We start from the raw sequence: 18,262 nt of genomic DNA, 5'->3' as shown, positions 1-18,262 counted from the left end.
ACCCTTCAGGCCTTAGTAGAGACTCCTCTTCCAAACAGCCCCATATACCCTCAGCCCCACTCTTTCCCCACTCCTGTGGCCCAGGAGATCTGTAATGTTCTGTCTGGAGAAGTGTGGCAGGGGTGAGCCTCTAGCTCTCCCCATCCTCCCTGCCTCATCCTCCCAAGTATGGGACGCATTTACCTGTTCACAGGCTCTGCCTATGTGTCCATGACCTTCTGTGAGTGTACTTCTGCTTTGCACTGACATTTTCCCCTGATTTCCTCTCAGTGCACCTTAGTGTTTCCCAGGCTGAGGAGTTCAGTGTTGCAGAGAACCCCTGGGAGGCACTGGGGAGACCTCCCTAGCCCCACTCTGCTTCCGGGCTGAGGCAGGGTGGGCTCGTCCTGGTGTGGTCTTGCTGGCTCGATTTCCTTCCCTCGCCCTGGGTAACCAGTGGAGCTGGGTACTGTGAGGACAGAGAAACAAAGGACCCAAGAAGAGAGGCCAGCTGCGCTACTTTGGGAATTTTGTCTCCAGGCCAGTCTCCAAGGAAAGGCCTGGCCCAGGGGGGTTGTGGTTCAGTGAGGTCTTTGTGGGCAGTTGATGGAAAGAGGAGCCAGAACTAGAGTAACAGATGGGACTGGAGTTAAGGATTTAGCAGGGGTCCTCAAACTTTTTAAACAGGGGGCCAGTTCACTGTCCTTCAGACCATTGGAAGGTCTGACTGTAGTAAAAACAAAACTTATGAACGAATTCTTATGCACACTGCTTATATCTTACTTTGCAATGAAGAAACAAAGCAGATACAAATACAATATGTGGCCCCAGGGCCATAGTTTGAGGACCACTGATAGAGAGATGATAGGACCAGGGTTAAGGTCTAGAGACAAACTGGGATTAAGGCATTTGCCTTGCATGAAGCTCACTTGGGTTTAAGGTTATGTCCCCTGAGCAGTGCCAGGAATCACCTTTCTGAACACAGAAGCTCAGGAGTAAGACCTGAGCAATGTCTGGAGCTAAACAGCAAAACAAAGTAAAAAAGGAGGTATTTATGATATCAGCAAGTACTTTCAAGAGTTGAATGTAGGAGAAGGGTAGGGGATTGTGTGTCTGGCATAAAGACTTGAGTTTCATCCTGGTCCTACATTGTCCCATCATGGCTGGGAGTGAGTGACCTCGGTGACCCCAGCATTGTAGTGGTCTACGCATTGAACTGGTCTGCCTGACTGGCTGAGTAGTAACTGGACTCTGCGTTTTTGAGTAGTAACTGGGCCCCTGTCCCTGAACACTGCTAAGGTTAAGAACAGAACAGGACAAACGAGGAAGGGGATAATGGAATCAGACCCCCAGGCTTCTCTCCTGCTCCTGCTTGGAGACATGGCCTGAGGACAGGGGTCAAGGACAGTTGATCGTAGGGAGCAGCTTCCTGAGAGCAGCTTCCTAGGCCAGCTCAGGTTCAGGGGCTTGCAAGGCAGGTTTGGTCCATGCTGCATCTTGTCCCTCTTCCCCATGACAGCAGAACAGGTGCACTGAGCATGGCGCCCCATCCAGGGCTCTCGTGGGACCTCACTGCTCAGGGCCTGAACTTGAAGAGGGACACCCTTAGGCAGGAGGCCAGAGTGGGCTGAACTGGTACCCATTCCTGCCTAGCGTGTAGGTGGTGGTGACTTGGGGGTGGGGTGGTCTGATGGCTGGAAGCAGGTGTTAGGACATTGACTCTGTAGATAAGTATGCCTGACTTGGGGTCAAATGGTTCCCATTATGTCAGTCTGGCCCTATACCCCATATTCCTGCAAAACAGACAGCCTTCCCCCTCATATACCCAGGGCTGCACCACTTTGGTGATGGTGGAGGAAGTAAACTTATCCTCCCCGAACAGCAGTGGGTCAATTCATGACCACCCCAGTGCCCAGTGGGGGACAGGGTCACAGTAAGCCCCACACAGGGGCATGGTCAGGGGCAGGGTCATCACTTGCTCTTGCTCTGAACTCAGATTGGCAATTGCAGTTGCCCCAGCGTACCTCCGCTTGCTTTTCCCAGAGAAGTCGGGGTGCCAGTGCGAACGGGGTGCCCTGGAATATTAGCCCTCTCTCCCCATGAAGCTGATTCTCAGCCATGCTCGCCTGACCTAAGCCACTTTGTCGCTTGACAACTGGTCTGCTGGGCCAGATGTACTCCAGGATATGGGGCCTGAACACTGCTAAGGCACAAATAGGACATGCCCGGGAGGCTTCCTATGGCCTGAGGGTTTCCATCAGTTTACCCCTTAGTGCACATACGTACACCCACATGCTCAGGGGTATGGAGACAGGGCGGGTAGGGGCAGGGGCAGTGGCCGTCACAGTCACAGACTAACATTTCCTCCTACTGTGTTCCCTGCAGCTGAACCTAAACCGGCCCATCGAGGAGCAGGGGCCCCTGGACGTCATCATCCATAAGCTCACCGATGTCATCCTCGAGGCTGACCAGAATGACAGCCAGTCCCTGGAGCTGGTGCACCGGTTCCAGGTGAGAGGGACATGGTCAGGGACATGGCCAGTAACCCCAAACCCCCATTTCCTTTGGTATCATTGTGACTGGTGGGCTTCCCTCTTTGCTCTGCCCCTGGATAAGACTTTATTGCTTAGAGCCTTGCCCAGCCCTATTGTGGTACCCTCCCTGTCCCCCTGTGCAACCAGCCACCAGCTAAAAGAGGCCCTCTGGGCACTGCCTGGGTGGGGAAACCGCTCTCCTAGGGGCTTAGGGCTCCTCAGGTACTCCACCTCAGGGGAATGCGAATCTGCTAATCCTAGAGGTTGGAGGTGGTTCCATTAGCAAGGGGGTGCTGGTGACCCATTCCCAGGCTGTGCTGATTGGGGATTTGACACCCAGTCTTTCCTTTACAGGGGTTCTCCTTCACCTCCTAGCTGCCCAGTAGAACTCAACCTCACTATTTTCTTTCCACGAGTCCAGGGTTGTGGCCTCCCTTGTGCTCCCCATTTCTGTCCCACCCCTTGTGCTGGTGGCCTCCAAATAGTGGTGACCTGATTCCCTATGTTGCCCTTTGGGTTGCAGGATATGGGGGAGGCTTGAACTTGTTCATAGGGTCTGACCTTGAACCTCTTTTCTCATAAATAGTTGTCTTCCTTAAAGCTCAGGACATGTAGGGAGACTGTGGGGGCCCAGTCACTTGCAGCCTTTATAATTGTGGGGTCTCATGAGGTGTGAGGCCTCCCCATACCTCGGTTTCCCTTCTGTCCAAGGGAGTTCCTGGAGGGTGCCTGTCCATCGCTCCATTTCTGGGTCTTGGGGTCTGACCACCTCATTCTTTCTGTTCCTGCTGGGCTCCCGCATAAAGGACAGGAACCCCCAGCTAGCTCAGTGCCTTGGTGATATGTAACATGGATCAGATGCCTCCCTCTTTCCCCACAGCTTGCACCCCACACCCATCCCCATCCCCCCAGGTGGGCGAGGACTTGTGGCCATGAACTGACTGGTCCTCTCTGTTCTGTTGATGATAAACTAAGGGGACATACGGACGGGCTGCAGCCTGTGGGTGCTCTCCCAGGGAGGTCCTGGCTCGGTCCCTGGGTCCTGTCCCAGCCAGGGCACCCACACAGGGCCCGCCCTCTGAGCGCCTTGGGTGGCCTTGGGGTGACCTCCCAGCCCTGTGTCTTTCTTGGGGCTCCCATTTTTCTCAGCCGTTTCTGCCCCAGCACCAAGCGGATATCTGATAAGGCCTCACACTTCCTCTTTCTTGAGGAGAACAATTCTCTGGGGAAAAGGGTGATGGGGGCTGCACATTTCAGGGCCCCCCAGAGGAGTGAAGGCAGGGTGGGGGGCTGGCGCAGAAGGATTGGGAGCAGCAGGGAGAGGATGCGGGGAGAGGCCTGGCCTGGCAGTACACTCCACTCCTGGCTGCCAGCCCAGCCAGTCTGCTTTGAGGACAGACATGGGGTTCGTGTTCGGAGCCAGAGAAGGGGGCGGCTGACACGGGACCTTGGCCCGGGCCTGTTGTTTGCAGGTTCTTGGTTTAATGCTCGCCTGTGTGTGTGTGTCTGTTACTCATCGCCTTGCTGGGGAGCGAGCTCAGGACTCCAATGTGCAGGGCTGGTGTCCACCCACTGAACTCTATTCCCTCCTCCAGTGCTAACCTAGGGCCCTGGGGAATGAGGAGTGGCTTCACGAGGCACAGCTAGGGCCTGGATGAAGCCAGCAGAACTTAGAGGGGCTTTAGCTCCAAGGCCTTCCCCAAAGCTGTCGCCAGGTTTCTCAGGTAGTCTGATGGCCTGGTAGCATTATGAGACAGTTTGATGGCCTGTAAGCATTCTGCACCCACCCACAGGGTGCCTTTGCCGAACCCTCACTCCCGCTGGAAGGGAAGGGAACTCTGGGAGCTCAAAGCCAGCTCCGCTGCCCTGGTGGACTGATTCGGGGTGGGGTGGGCCCCAGGCTTGTTGTGGAGCTTCCGAAAGCTGTTGTCATAGAAACACCTCCCCCAGGCTTTTATTTGATTTAGGTTTGGAGAATTGGCCTCTGGAGGGCTTGGCTTGGAGCATCCCCAGGATGATTCAGAGGTTTCGTTCTGTGCCAAGGCTCCCGGCCCAGCCTGGGTGCCGCCACGGCTCTGCATGAGACGGTTATCAGGGATCAGACCTGGGCAAAGGTCCCCTGGGTCTGGGCGCTCCCTGTGCTGATGGTGATCAGGGGTCTCCTCCCACATGACCCGAAGTGTCAGGCTCAGTGGGGGAGTCCCCTACCAGTGATTGTAGTCCAGAAGGTGGATGGGCTGTTCCAGGGGTCCTCCCAGAAACTTAGATGGAGTTCAGACCCTCCACTGTCAGCGCTTCCCTGCATTGTGATGAGCGTGGAAAGGAGGTTTACTGTCCGTCCCCCGGTGTTCCCTCAACCTCTCCTCTGAGCCCCAGGTAGTCTCCTATTCATGAACTAAACGCCGACTATTGGGGGCTGTCAGGGAAGCTAAGAATTGGATTCCTAATCCCCTAGCTATGAATTAGCAAAAAAGCTCGGTGCATGTCCCAGCTCACAGCCCCACCTGCACAGTGGTTGCATGTGCTTGGGATGTAGCCACGAGTCACAGGAGCAGTCTGGTGTGGGGCAGGCATCCTGGGAGTAAGAGCCATGAATCAGTGACTCCAGGAGAGCTGGGAGCAGAGCCCAGAGGAGGGTCACGGGAAGACTCATGGCCTGCAGGCATGCATGGTCCCCCACTGTGGGAGTTAGGAGCCTTGTGGTTTCTCTCGCCAGCGGCAGGTGTGATGAAGGCACATCACCAGGACAAGGAGGGCTGGCCAAGGAGGGTGGCCCCCCAACAGTGAGACCACTGAGTCACGTCTCAGGTCAGGACCTTGGAATCTGCTTAGTTGTGTCCCCCGTGCCCCCTTCCACCCATCTTTTCTCTGGACAAACTGAGTCTGGCAGACAGCACATATCCTCTGGGGCTTAGCCTCTCCTCTCTCATCTCCTCCTGCCTCCTCTCTTCCCCTTCCTCCTCTTGGTACCTCTTCCTCTTCTTCACTGCCCTGTTCCCCTTCCCTCTGCTCTTTGCCCCCTTATTCTCCTCCATTCCCTTCCTCTCCTCTCACCCCCAGCTTTCCCTGCTTCCCTCTCCACCTGTCTTCTGTTCCCCTCTCCTACCTTCTACTTCCTCTCCTCCTTGCTCCCTCTCCTGCAGTCTCTTCCCCTTTCCTCTCTTCTGCTCCCTTGCCTCTCCCTTCTATTCCCCTTCTTCTCCCCTCCCCTCCCCTGCCTAGCCCTCTGTTCTTTGCCTCCCCCCCTGCTTCCTCTCTTTATTTCCTTCCCTCTTTCTTCTGCTCTCTTCCCCTCCTCTCTGCTCCCCTCTCTGTCAGGTTAACTTTCTCTGCTAGTGGATGTGCTATGCTCTCTGGCCTCTCCACTGGTGGGAAACAGTGTGGTTTGGTGTTTAACCCGGTATCAACCAGCAACTTTAAATTGCCCAGCTTTGGTCTTTAGTACAGTGTCAATGAGGTGCCAATAGCCCCCCCAATCCATTAGTCCAGAGGAGATTGTGTCCCCCACCCGCACCCCCCCTCCTGGTCCCTGCGTCTCCCTGCTGGGGTGAATGGAATTGGCTTCCTCTTGAGCAGACTGGCCAGGCTCACTGGGTCCCAGCTTCTTTTCAGGGTCTGCTAGCACCCCAGTATCAAGCCTGCTTCCCCACTTGGTGAACATGAGGTACTTGAATCTATGGGCTGCTCTGCCTATCATGCTTATATGTTTTTCTGTGACTGTGTCTGAGGATGTGATTGTGTTTTGTGACTATGGCTGGTGACTGTTGTGTCATTGTGTGAGTGTGTGAGACTCTATGACTGGTGTATGACTAGTGTCTAGAGACTGTATGACTGTGTGACACTACAGAGTGTGATGGTGATGTGCGACTGTAATTGAGACTGACTGGTGTGTGACTGTATCGCTGTGTGCCGGACTGGTGTGTGGCATTGACTGTGCAGTGTGACTCTGAGACTGAGTGTGGTATGTGACTGATGTATGGTGATCAGACTGAGACTATGGTGTGTGATGTTGTATGAGACTGTATGTGAGACTGGTGTATGACTGAAATTATGTAACTGTCATAGTTTCAGTCTGGCTGTGTGCGAGACTGGCTGTGTGACTGAGACTGGTATGGAACTGGTGTGGGACTGTGGGACTGGTGTGTGGTCGTGTGTGAGACTGGTGTGTAACTGGCTGTGTGTGAGACTGGTGTGTTACTCTAAGACCGACTGCTGTGTGACTGTGTGTGAGACGGAGACTGGTGTGTGTGACTGTCAAGACTGTGAGACTGCCATGAATATGTGAGACTGTATGATACTGGTGTGTGATTGTGTGAGACTGTATGAGACTGAGACTCCTGGTGTGTGACTGAGACTGGTGTGAAACTGAGACTAACTCTGAACTTGGGTGTGTGACTGTGTGAGACTAGTGTGACTGAGACTGATGTGTGTGAGACTGTATGTGACTGAGGCTACATGTCATTGTGTCACTGGTCACAGAGCATGTTTGTATGGCTGTGTTGGTGTGCCTTGTGCCCGTGTCTGTGTGACAGTGACCTGTCCATGTGCACGTATGAGGCCGTTGTGTGTTCCATTTCTTGTCCCAGCCCACGTCCTGACTTGGGATGGCTGAGTGTCCTGAGTGTCAGCTTACCCTAACATATGCTGCCGCATCTACACAATCATGGGCCCACAGGCGGGCATTGTTCCCCTCCTGAGCTGGAAATTGGGGCCTATGCACCCCACATTGGTACCTCTGGTCCTGTCTGCCATTCTGCTCTTCAGCTCCCTTGTCTATAGAATGGGGAACCCACATCTTCCCACTCCCCGGAAGGACCCTGCACTCAGCACTCCTGGGGGCTTCGGGCACTTCAGCGGGGTGTGTCTGCATGCACCCCCAAGTCACAGTGCTGTCACATTGTCTGCTGTCTCCTAGCCTATCTGCTTTCCCAGGCCCCATCAGATCACCAACCAACCTACTTGGCAGGGGAAAACTGAGGCCTGGGAAACATTGAGTGAGATGTGCCTTGGCAGTGAGTGGCTGCTGAGAGACCCCAAGGTAGAACATGGAAGAGGAAGATAACATACAGGGGCCCCAGTGACTCTTTCTGGCTGGAAGTCAGTTGAGGGGAACCGAGCCTGTGTTGGCCTAAGCTTAGCAGCTCTCAGTCTGAGGCCGCTGGACACCCCTGGCATCCCACTGGGCCCACATGCCCTTTACACAGTCAGAACTGCTGTGGGGCCCATTCCCGTGAAAACAGGGAGGTTGCATCTACCTGCCCCAGACCTGTGAGTGAACTTTGTCCACAGCCAGGGAACCCCAACAGCCTGAACTGTGACTCTGCACACCGCCTCATTCTTGCATATGTGGGCACTCTGGGAATGTGGAGCCAGGGGTTGGCCACTGAGTTTTTCTTCCTGGAGTTGCGGGAAGCAGCGTTCATGCATCACTGTTGGGCAGCCCATTGTCCGCACTGGATGCATTCTGGGCATCATGGGCCACGGTGGTATTAAGGGACCTCGACTCCCCAGCTGCAAAAGCAGCACTGCCTACGCTAGCCCTGTGCCCCCAGGAAGCTGCATCCTTTCTTGCCACTGCAGGAGGTAGGCCGGAAGGAAGGGAGCTGCCAGCCCAGTCCTCTGGACGCAGACTTAGGGAGCACCCCCTCCCCCACAGCCTTGCAGCCTCTGCCCTGACCCTTATCTATCAGCGTCGGCATTGATCTGGGAGATCCGCCATCAAATAGCTGTTAGGTTGTTTAGTCAGTCATTCAGTATGTCGGAGAGAGCACTTTGCCATCTGCCAGGAACCATAAAAGATAGTGGGTCAGCTGACACAGGCCAGAGTGTGTGGGCGTACATGGGTGTGAGCTGACATAGCCCGACCCCCACAGAGGTCAAAAGTGTGTGTATGTGTGCGGATTGGGCTGGGGTAACATCATACGAGGAAGAAAGAGAAGTTCTAGGAAACAGAGACTCAAGGCCTGTGTTCTGAGAGGTCCTGGTCACCCCATTCCAAGGCTTCTGGGAGTTGTTGACCTGGAACCAAGTGAGATCTGCCAGGCCAGGGCCATGGGGGCAGCATTGGCTGAGGGAGCGACATTCACCCCTGCACTCGGCATGGAACCATAGAGCCAAGTTCTGACCCAGCAAGCTTGATGGCGGGGCCAGAGGGTCAAGGGTACAGTTGTGGGGTCTGCGGTCTTGGAGAGGCCTCGTTTGGTTGAAAACCTGAGTCAGACTTGGGCTGCAGGGCTGTAGGTACGGGGGGGGGGGGGGGGAGTGTGCTTGGCTGAGCAGCTTCGGGGAGGAGCTTACTGTCCCCTGAATGCCCAGGGGTACACACAGGTGCTAATGGGGGATCCAGCTGTGACTCCCCATTCTGCTCTGCTCTGGTCTCAGCTTTGTGGGCTGTTTCCGGGGATCCCCATGGGAACAGCCTGTCCCATGGCTGCTGCCATCCATCTAGGGACCAGCTCCCAGCCTGGATGATCCAAGGAATCAAGACACGTGACACTGATTGGGGGTACCCCGCTAGGCTCTCATAGGCAGAAAACAAGAAGGTGCATGTCAGGTGCTGAGGTGTGGGAAAGGAAATGGGGGTTTTCTGAGCAGAAGGATGATGCAGGATCCCACAAAATGGCTGATCTCAGCCCTGGCTTTATAGAGTTGGGTTTGGGCCCTGGTAGATTTTCCTCTGGTTCCTCTCCCCACTGCAGAGTCTGCTCCTCTGGCAGGACATTGGTGACCACTGGGTATGTAATGGGTAGCATCCACTGGCATAAAAAGCTGCCTGTGCCCTCAGACTGGCAGTCACAAACCTATATGATGCTGGGATCTCTGGTGCTTAGCTGGTCCCTGTTGACATCCCCCGGCCTGGAGAGGGGCTTCCCTCTTCACCTTGTCAGGGTCCCTGCTTGAGCTGCAATTTAAGAGTTTCCCGCCTCACCATCCTTGCTGCCTCCTCACTCTGGGGCCTGCCTCAGCCTTCTGAAACATTCTAGTATCTCCTGGCTTGTGTGCAGTGGGCTGCTTCCCACAGGGCACTATAAAGAGGGCTCTTTTGTCTCTGGGGCCTTCTGAGAACTTGACTCACTCACCATGGGGGCAGGTAACACCTGTCCATGGGCCCAACACCACCCAGTGTCCTGCTCTACTAACTAGCCCCTCTGGGTTGGTGAAGCGGAAGCCTTATGCCCCAAACTCAGGGCATTGGAGAGACACGGGCCTGGAAGCAAATGCCAACGCAGGAAATAATCCACACACAGTTAAGGCGATAAAACAGGTTCAGGAACTTCCACACACAAACCTTCGGCTTCTAAGAAGCAGATTGCTCAGTGGTGGAAAACCAAAACTGCAAGCAGTTTTTCCCTGAGACTCGGGGTCTTTATTGGGAAGAATAAGACCACAACCTGAGGTGGAGAACAGGTGGTCTAAGGCACCAATCCAAAGGATGTTTCATCCAAAGGTGCTTCCTGACCAATGAGTAACAAGCATATTCTGAATAGGACAAAAACCAGTTAATCCAACACTGGGGCCCTGGCCCTCAGTGACCTCTGTCCTGTTTGGGTGTGCTTTCTGTGTACCCAAGTCAAGGTGCTGTCCCCTCACCCTGCACTGAGCCTGGTGCCTACTGGGGTCTGTTGGGGAAGTGACTTCCTGTGTGATGGCTCCGGGCTGTTCTGGGAAATGACCTTGGCATCTTGTCCACAGAGAGGAAGTTTTGGATCTCAGCTTTAAAAGGTGCATTTGTGAAACTTGATATTGGGGTTAAGTGGGAGACAGTCCAGCACCCTGATGTGAGGCCCTGGGTTCCTTTCCTGGCTCTGCAGAGGAGACCAGGGCGAGTGTCTGTTGGTGGGCTGCAAGAAACTGCCTGTGTGGAGATCTGGACACATGCCGGTATCCACGACAGCAGAACCTAGAAATAGGGCCTAGTCTACGCTTGGGCCCATCACCTGTGTCTGCCCATGAGCTGTCCTGGTCACACGCTCACCACCCTGTTCTTCCCAGCCTGGAGGAGTTGTTAATAGTTTAATTTGGCCTGGAGTCAGGGCATGCTGGAGAGTGCCAGGATCCTGCCCTGCTGTGCAGGGACTGAAGAGGGCAGCCTTGGCCAGGCTCCCCACTGTCTGCCTGGACCCTGGACCCTCCCACCCCTTCTTGAGCTGGGCCCCTGTCCCCAGTCTCACCTTACTCCTGACCTGCTGACCTGGCTCCCCTGAGGGCTCTGTCATGAGGCTGGAGAAACTACTGGCCATGGTGCCTGCTGTAATTGTAATTTTCCTTTCGCCACTTTGCCAGATCAGGCGGTGACTTGGCCCTTCTGCATCTGCAGTGCCCTGCACACCTGCCTGTAGGCTGACCCTGAAGCTGACCCACCCCAGGCCACTCACCTTCCCACTCGCTCCATCCTTCAGTCTTGGGCTCTGCTAGCCCAGCCTGGCGCTGGCCCTCGTTCCTGCTCAAGACCCTGTTGCTTTAGGATCAAATCCAAGCTTCTTGACTGATTCATCTCAGTTGCCTGTTCTGCCCCCAGGTCAGGCCCTGTCTTTGCTGTCCTCTGCAACTGGGCTCCACGGTACTGGTCTTGGGGAGCCCTCTTCTTAGGCTAGCATTGCTCTGCTCCAGTCACCCCCCAAGAGTCTCTCCCCAATAAGGATTAGCCGCATGGAGTTTTTCCATAGCTCCTGGTGGCCCCTTGACACCCACACAGCACACAGACCCAGAGTGCACATGGCTAGGTGCACACATAAGCATGCATATAGTCATACATGTACATGTGAATAGACAAACACAAACACAGCCATGTGAATCTGCAAACCAGCAAACACACACATTGGCAGGTACACAGGCATATATACACCAGGGAGCCTGGGCCAAGCGTCAGTTTTTAGACCCATCTGATGCCCAGGTTTTTTTTTTTTTCTTTTCTTCTTTTTTTGGGTGGGGGGGCTCTGTGCTCAGAAACCACTCCTGGCTGGCTTGGGGGACCATATGGGATGCCAGGAATCGAATCCGTGTCTGTCCTGGGTTGGCCACAGGCAAGGCAAATGCCCTACAGCTGTGCTATCTCTCTGGCCCTTGGCCCAGGGGTTTCTGAAGCCAGAAAGTGGTGCTTTTGGGCGCATGACAACTCTTCCATAGGACCCCCTCTTCCTCTCTCTCCCTCCCTTTCCTTCCCTCTCTCTCTCCCTCTCTTTCCCTTTCTCTCTATCCCTCTCCCTCCTTTCTCTCTTCCTTTCCCTCTCTCCCTCCCTTTCTCCTTTTCCCTTTCTTTTCCCTTCTCCCTCTCTCTCTCCCTCCCTCTTCCTTATTCCTTTCTCCTTTCCCTCTCCCCTTCTCTCCCTCCCTCTCCTTTCTTTCTCCCTCTCTCCTTCCTCTCACTCCTTTCTCTCTTCCTTTTTCTCTCCCTACCTCTCCCCCCCTCTCCCTTCCATTACCTCTCCTCTCTCTCATAAAAAAATTGAAAAAAGAAAGAAAGAAAGAAAAAAAATATCTTTGACAGGGTGGGGATGATATCACATCTATCAGCTGTAGTGGGCTCTGTGGCCATGGTGGTCTCAGCCTTTGTGCTGGGATATACTGCAGAAGTGCCCAAGCCCTTGAAGATGTAACTACGTAGGCATGGCAAACTCCTTTGCTCAAACCCCACTGGTTCCCAAATGATTCCTGAGCACAGAACCAGGAGTCAGCCCAGAGCACTGCCTGGTGTGCCCCCCAAATAGCACCAATCATAAAAAGTGATGTCAAGATGTCCTGACACTTCAGGGGTTCAGAAGCCCCATGAGGGGAGCACAGAAGGCTGTGCTCATCCCCAAATCTTACAGCTGTGCTCATCCCCAAATCTTACAGCCTTGGTGAATAAACCCTTTCTGGGATTGCTGTGCCTTCAGTGATGCTTGAAAGAATCACATTCCTAATTTGTTTTCTCTCTCTCTTTCTCTCTCTCCCTCTCTCTCTTTCTCTCCTTCTTTGAATTAGTCCATGTTGCAGGCTGCAGGCCCAGAAATGCCCGGCTCTAGGCTCCAGGCTGGATATTGGGACTTTGAGGGAGGGTACTGGCCACTCAGTCCCAGGCTTGCTCATGGTTGTATTTGAAGCATCACTTCCACTTTGGGGACTGGAGCCTTAGCGCAGCGTGGAAGGTGCTTGCTTTGTTCAGTGCCAACCCAGGTTCAAACCCTGACATCCCATATGGTCCCTCAACCTGCCAGAAGTGATTCTGAGTGCAAAGCCAGGAGTAAGCCTGGAGCATCACCAGGTGTGGTCTAAAAAGCCAAAACAAACAAAAAGTACACTTAGGAACATATTCTGTCATGGCTGGGCTGGAGCTCAGACTTGGCATGCAGGAGCCCTGGGTTTGGTCCCTGGTACTTAGATCATGGCATGCTGAGCACTTCCGGGGGTGAGTCATCCCCCACCCCTTTGCCCCCCAGCAGAAGCAGAACACACGATTGGAGCCACTTGGTGACATTTCTTAGAAAGGCAGATCTCCCTGGGCAGGCTGCTGCTTAGAGTGACTCAGGGCCTTGACCCTACCCTCTGCTCCTCTTCTTCCTCTCTCTCTCTGCTGTGCCACCCCACCTCCAGCCCAGCATCTATGTGCCCTGATCCTTCCTGTACAAAGATGCATGCCCAGAGACCTCACTCCTTTTCCTGCTCTGTGTGACCTTGCAAGAGCAGCCAAGATAGTGTGTTGATGACAGTGGCCATGCTGGGTGGCCAGGCATGGCCCAGCGGGATTCTCTGGCCTGGGTCTCTGCAGCTGCTATCCAGGCAGGGCAGGGGTAGGAACAGGGGAAGCTTTTTTCTCTTGCCTGGGACCATCTTTGACTTGGCAGGACTCTACCCCACGTTGTCTGGCCAGAGGTAGGTGGTGTCCAGTGACAACTGCAGACCCCACTGGAGCACCAGCTCTGAGACAGCGTGTCCTGTCACTTTCTTGTCTGGTTTTTCTCGATGATGACACGGCATCTGAGCTAAGAAGCCATAGGTTGACAGTCCCAGCATTGCTGATTTCTGCCAGTCTTTTATTTCCTCCCACAGACTTCATCAGCAAACCTGACTCAGGGCTCGGATGTTCAGTGTCTGACAACCTTTTGTTTGGGGGCCACACCTAACAGTGTTCAGGAGTTACTTCTGCTCTGTGCTCAAGGATCACTCCTGGCGATGCTAGGGGGACCATATGGGATGCCAGGGATTGAACCTGAATCGACTCTGTGCAAGGAAAACACCCTCCCTGCTATACTATCGCTTTGGCCACATTGACCTTTTTAAGTAGAGACATGATTTTGTTTTTGAAATTATATTTTGTTCTTAGGCCACACCTGGCAACTTCCAGATCTGTGCTTCGAGGATTATTTCCAGGGTGGTCCATGCAAGGCAGGCATCTTCCTTAATGTCTGCACTCCCAGGCCTTTGGCACCCCTTTCATTTATCTAGCAGCTGCCTAGAGTGAGTTGGTAGCTGGCAGGTGCCATTACTTTGAAGTGAACAGCGATGACTAATTTGAGGACTCACCCTCCTCCCTTTGTTGTATTTACTTCCTTTTTGTATTTTTCCTCATGTGTCCCCTTCATTGGGTGTTTGAGCCCCTCTCTGGCACAGTGTGGGGTGTCTGGAGGTGGAAAAAGGGAGGACTTTGGGCTGGAACTATAGTACAGCTGGGAAGGAACGGGCCTGGCATATGGCTGACCTGGGTTCGATTCTAAGCATCCTGTAGTGTCCTCTGAGCATTGTCAGGAGTGATTCCTGATCAGGAGTAAGCCCTGAGCATGCTGGGTATGGTTCATAAATGAAAGAAGAAAAAAGGAAGGACCTAGTTTCCCTGACCCCTCCTCACCCCCACTTCTTGCCTTGTGGATGCAGCGGAGAATGTGGGGTCCTTCGCTCTACACCAGCAGCGCTGTGAAAGCCCTGCCTGGACATTAGACTCAGTTAAGCTGTAGCTCGGCAGAGTCCATCTCTGAAAGGGAACCTCTCTCTCTAAATCAGGAACTACTGTGTTTTGGAGGTATAGGCCAGGGCTGCAGGGACCCACATAGAAGTGAGGGAGAGGGTGCTCTGGAGAACAGAGCATGCTAGTGGCTGTAGAATGTGTCTTGGTCCTGTGCGTTGCATGCACGTGGGTGGGGTCAGTAGACATGGGGGGGGGGGGCCCTGACCAGGTCAGCTCGGGAGCTCACCATACCTCTGGCAGGGCAAGCTCAGAGACCTGGCACAGGCCTATCCATTGTTTCATCCTTTCCTGCCCCAGCCCAAGCAGCTTCTTTCTTTCAGCTCATTTTCTCCCAAGTGCTTACTTATGCAGAGATCCCGGAGGAAGGTCTGGACAGTGTCAAGTCAGGACATAGGTTTCTAAAGCTCAGGATACCACATCCCCTGCACCCCTCACCTGCGGTGGCTGCGTTCACCGGGCCTGGACCCACCCAGGGGGCACAGTGAGTGGTTCCAGGTCTGAGAGGTTCAGTTCAGCACCCTGGTGGGAGGAAAGCCCCTAGGGCCTGTCCCCTGTCTGCAGTCTGCACTCTGGAGCTCTTTTCACACGTCCATCACCTCCCTTCCCCCTCCCCTCCAGAAGTGCTGCATGGACTCGAACATACTTTGCAAAATGCCTCGTTGGATTCCCAATGAGGTTGATTCTGAGTCAATTTCTGGTCATTACACATTTGTAGACCTTTACACTGAGGCCAGATTTTTCATGAACTCCCTCAGTTCAATATGTAGGACCTTCTCGTTTTAAGGAGCTGGGGGAATCTAATCTAATATAATCAGACTTCTAGTTTCTGCCATCCCCGTATTTATACTTTGTTGAAATCTGGGCTCCCCTTACCACCACCCCCCCCATGACCCTAGCTGGGTTAATGCCAAAACTCAATTCTCACACTACTTCAAGTTTTTTCCTTTTGGGGCTGGAGCAGTAGCACAGTGGGGAGGGCATTTGCCTTGCACACAGCTGATCTAGGTTTGGTACCTGTCATCCTATATGGTCCCCTGAGCCTGCCAAGAGCGATTTCTGAGTTCAGTGTCAGGAGTAATCCGAGGACCCAACCCTCCCCCTCCCCCCAATTTTGGCTACACCCGGTGGTGCTCATGGGTTACTCCTGGCTCTGTGCTCAAAGGGACCACATGGGATGCCAGGATTCAAATCTGGTTGGCCACGTGCAGAGCAAACACCCCCTGTGCTATCACTTGGGCCTCTAAAAAGTTTTTTCTTTGTTTTTTTATTGTCCCAAGGAATCCACACCAGATGTGCACCAGAGCTACTTCCTGTTTCCTCAAGGGTCTCTGCTCACAGTGCTCACTGTAGTGATAGAACCTGCTGTACTGCCTCTCCAGTCCCAGCACTCCCTTTCTCCATGTTCCAAGCAGGTCCCTGTGGGCCTTGTTGGTGTGTGTCTGGGCCTTTTTTTCTCTGCAGGGGCGCCACAGACAGACCCTGGGCACGCAGCCTCCCAGCAGGCAGCGGGTACTTCTGAGCCATGGAATGCATGGCCGAAAGGAAAGGCCATCAGGAAGCCAGCTTTGCCCTCTCTGTCCTTGTCCCCAGAGAGCGCATGTGGAGGAATTATTCTGCTAATAGGACGTTTTCATCCTAGGTCAAAGGCTTGTTGGCGCTGGCCTGTCAGCCATTTCCCTCTTTTCTTCTGTTCCCTACCCCAGCGTGAGCTGTGGCTTCAGTTCCTTTCATAATGAGTCCCAGTTCTCTCTCGAAAGTTCACTGCCCTTGTATAGAACTGCACAGTCAAAACCAGCTTCGTGGGCCTCAGCTCCAGTGAAGGCACAGACGAAGGGCCTCCAGGCCTTCTTCCTGGGTTGGGGTGGTGCCAGGGGCTCCTGGGGGGAAGGAAACCCTGTGTTATGTGCCCCTGCTGTTGGGAAGATTGGGCCAGCCCAGGGCAGCACTTGATGTGTCTTATCAGGCTTCCCCTTGAGGCTGGGGAGTCCGAGCTTGGGCAAAGCTCAGGACTAACTCCTGGTTTTGTTCCCCCAGCTAAAGGGTCATTGTTGGGGAGGCTTCGGGGGCCGTGTGCAGGGTAGCTGGAAGTAGGCAGTTGTCTCAGCTACTGGATGCACTCTCAGTCCAGGCTCCCTTTTTTTGGATTTTGAGCCACAGAGGTTACTCCTAGCTTGCAGAAATTGCTCCTGAAGGTTCAGGGACCATATGGGATATTGGGGATCGAACCTAGGTTGGCTGCGTGCAAGGCAAACACCCACTGTGCTATTGCTCGTTCCCTTTCTGTAGCAGGGGTCTCAAACTCGCCGCAAATGGCCCTCCATACAACATTTTGTGACCCTGCCCTAGAGGAATCTTTTTTGTTTTTTTTTTTTTTGTTTTAGTTGTTTGGGTCACACTCCCCAATGTTCAAGGCTTATTACTGACTTTGCACTCAAGGATCACCCCGACTTTGCCTCCTGCGGCCCCCAGGTAAATTGAGTTTGAGACCCCTGCTAGAGGCTGTGCTTGCTTGGCCTGGCTTGCTCCCTGCTCCCCATCACCCCTCCTCCCTCTCTGGCAGGTGGTGCTGGAGCAATCCCCGGGCATGGCCTAAAAGTCACCTTCCATCCGGTTTCCACTCATTGAGAACCCTTATGTGTTGTGGGGGAGAGTTTGTTTGTTCTTGGGTTACACCCAGCTGTGTTCAGGACCTACTTCTGGCTCTGCACTAAAATATCACTCCTGGTGGTACTTGGGGACCATATGGGATGTCGGGGTTCAAATCTGGTTCAGCTGTGTGCAAGGCAATTGTCTTAACTGCTGTACTATTGCTCCAGTCTCAAGCCTGAGTTTCTTTATGGAAGATGGGGTTCTCCCTCTCCCTCTCCCTGTCTCCCTCTCCTTCTCTCCCTCTCTCCCTCTCCTTCTTCCTCTCCCTCTCTCCCTCTTTCCCTGACTCTCGCTTAGGTAAAGGAGAATACATGAAGTCTGTTCAACACTGGCTTTTCTGACCCCACATCCTTCATGGGTATGGACCCTGTACAGGGCCTAGGTCCTGAGATGATGATGGGAAGAGGATTGGGGGAATGTCTCCTGCATTTCTGGCTGTCAGTAGCTGTGTGGTGACACAGGTGCCGTGCTCTGGGCCTGTGCTCCAGGGTGACTGCAGGGCCTTCGGACAGTGGGGGGAAGTAATGAGAGATGCCAGCTCTGGGCAAGGGGTGCTGAAACTATTCAGGGGAAGCAGCACTCACAGGTGTGCAGGGGGAGGGTGTGCCAGCCCCATGGTGCCTGGGTGGGATGGGGATGTTTTTTTGTTTACTTGTCTGGGCCCATTGCCCAGGGATCATTAGTGCCGTAGGTGGGTGGAACCCAGGCTTCCCCCATGCAGAGCCTGTGCTTCAGCCCTTGGGGGGGGTTCCCTGCCCCCAGTGTTGTGCAAAACAGGCAGAGCAAAGGCTCCAGAGAGCCAGTGATGGGGTTGTTTGGTGTGACCAGATTTCAGAGAAGTAGATAGGAATCTCTGGCTTTGGAGTCCAGCGCTCTTTAAAGAGGATTACTAGGAACCAAAATAAGTTCCCTGAAAGAGGAGATTTGAAATGGAGCTTTCTACCCTGTCATGAGGTTTGCTAGAAAAGCAGCGACCTGGTCTCCTGCTGGCCTTGTGCCTCCTGGCTGATGGGAGTGCCTGAGGGAGGGGTGTGGAAGGTGGGGACCTGCTCCCTGGGGTGGGGGCACCCAGTTCATCCACAGGGATGAAGCTATGACTCCAGATGAGGTCTGAAGGCGCCAAGGCTTCTGGGGCTGGGTCTTCGGGGATTCTGCGCTG

General features: G+C 54.0%; 1 protein-coding gene across 1 annotated transcript in view; it reads left to right on the top strand.

Moving 5' to 3' along the window:
• Positions 1-18,262, top strand: part of ITPK1 (inositol-tetrakisphosphate 1-kinase) — a 92,117-nt gene that overhangs the window by 49,566 nt on the left and 24,289 nt on the right. Inside the window, exon 3 of the mRNA XM_049769857.1 lies at positions 2,365-2,490. Within this exon, the coding sequence (XP_049625814.1) occupies positions 2,365-2,490 (126 nt within the window). The remainder of the gene's footprint in view (positions 1-2,364; positions 2,491-18,262) is intronic.

The sequence above is a fragment of the Suncus etruscus genome, chromosome 3, assembly GCF_024139225.1.
Source record: "Suncus etruscus isolate mSunEtr1 chromosome 3, mSunEtr1.pri.cur, whole genome shotgun sequence".
NCBI classification, from domain to species: Eukaryota; Metazoa; Chordata; class Mammalia; order Eulipotyphla; family Soricidae; genus Suncus; species Suncus etruscus.
Note: the sequence above shows the minus strand (reverse complement) of the source record. Positions and strands in the feature narration are given on the sequence as shown.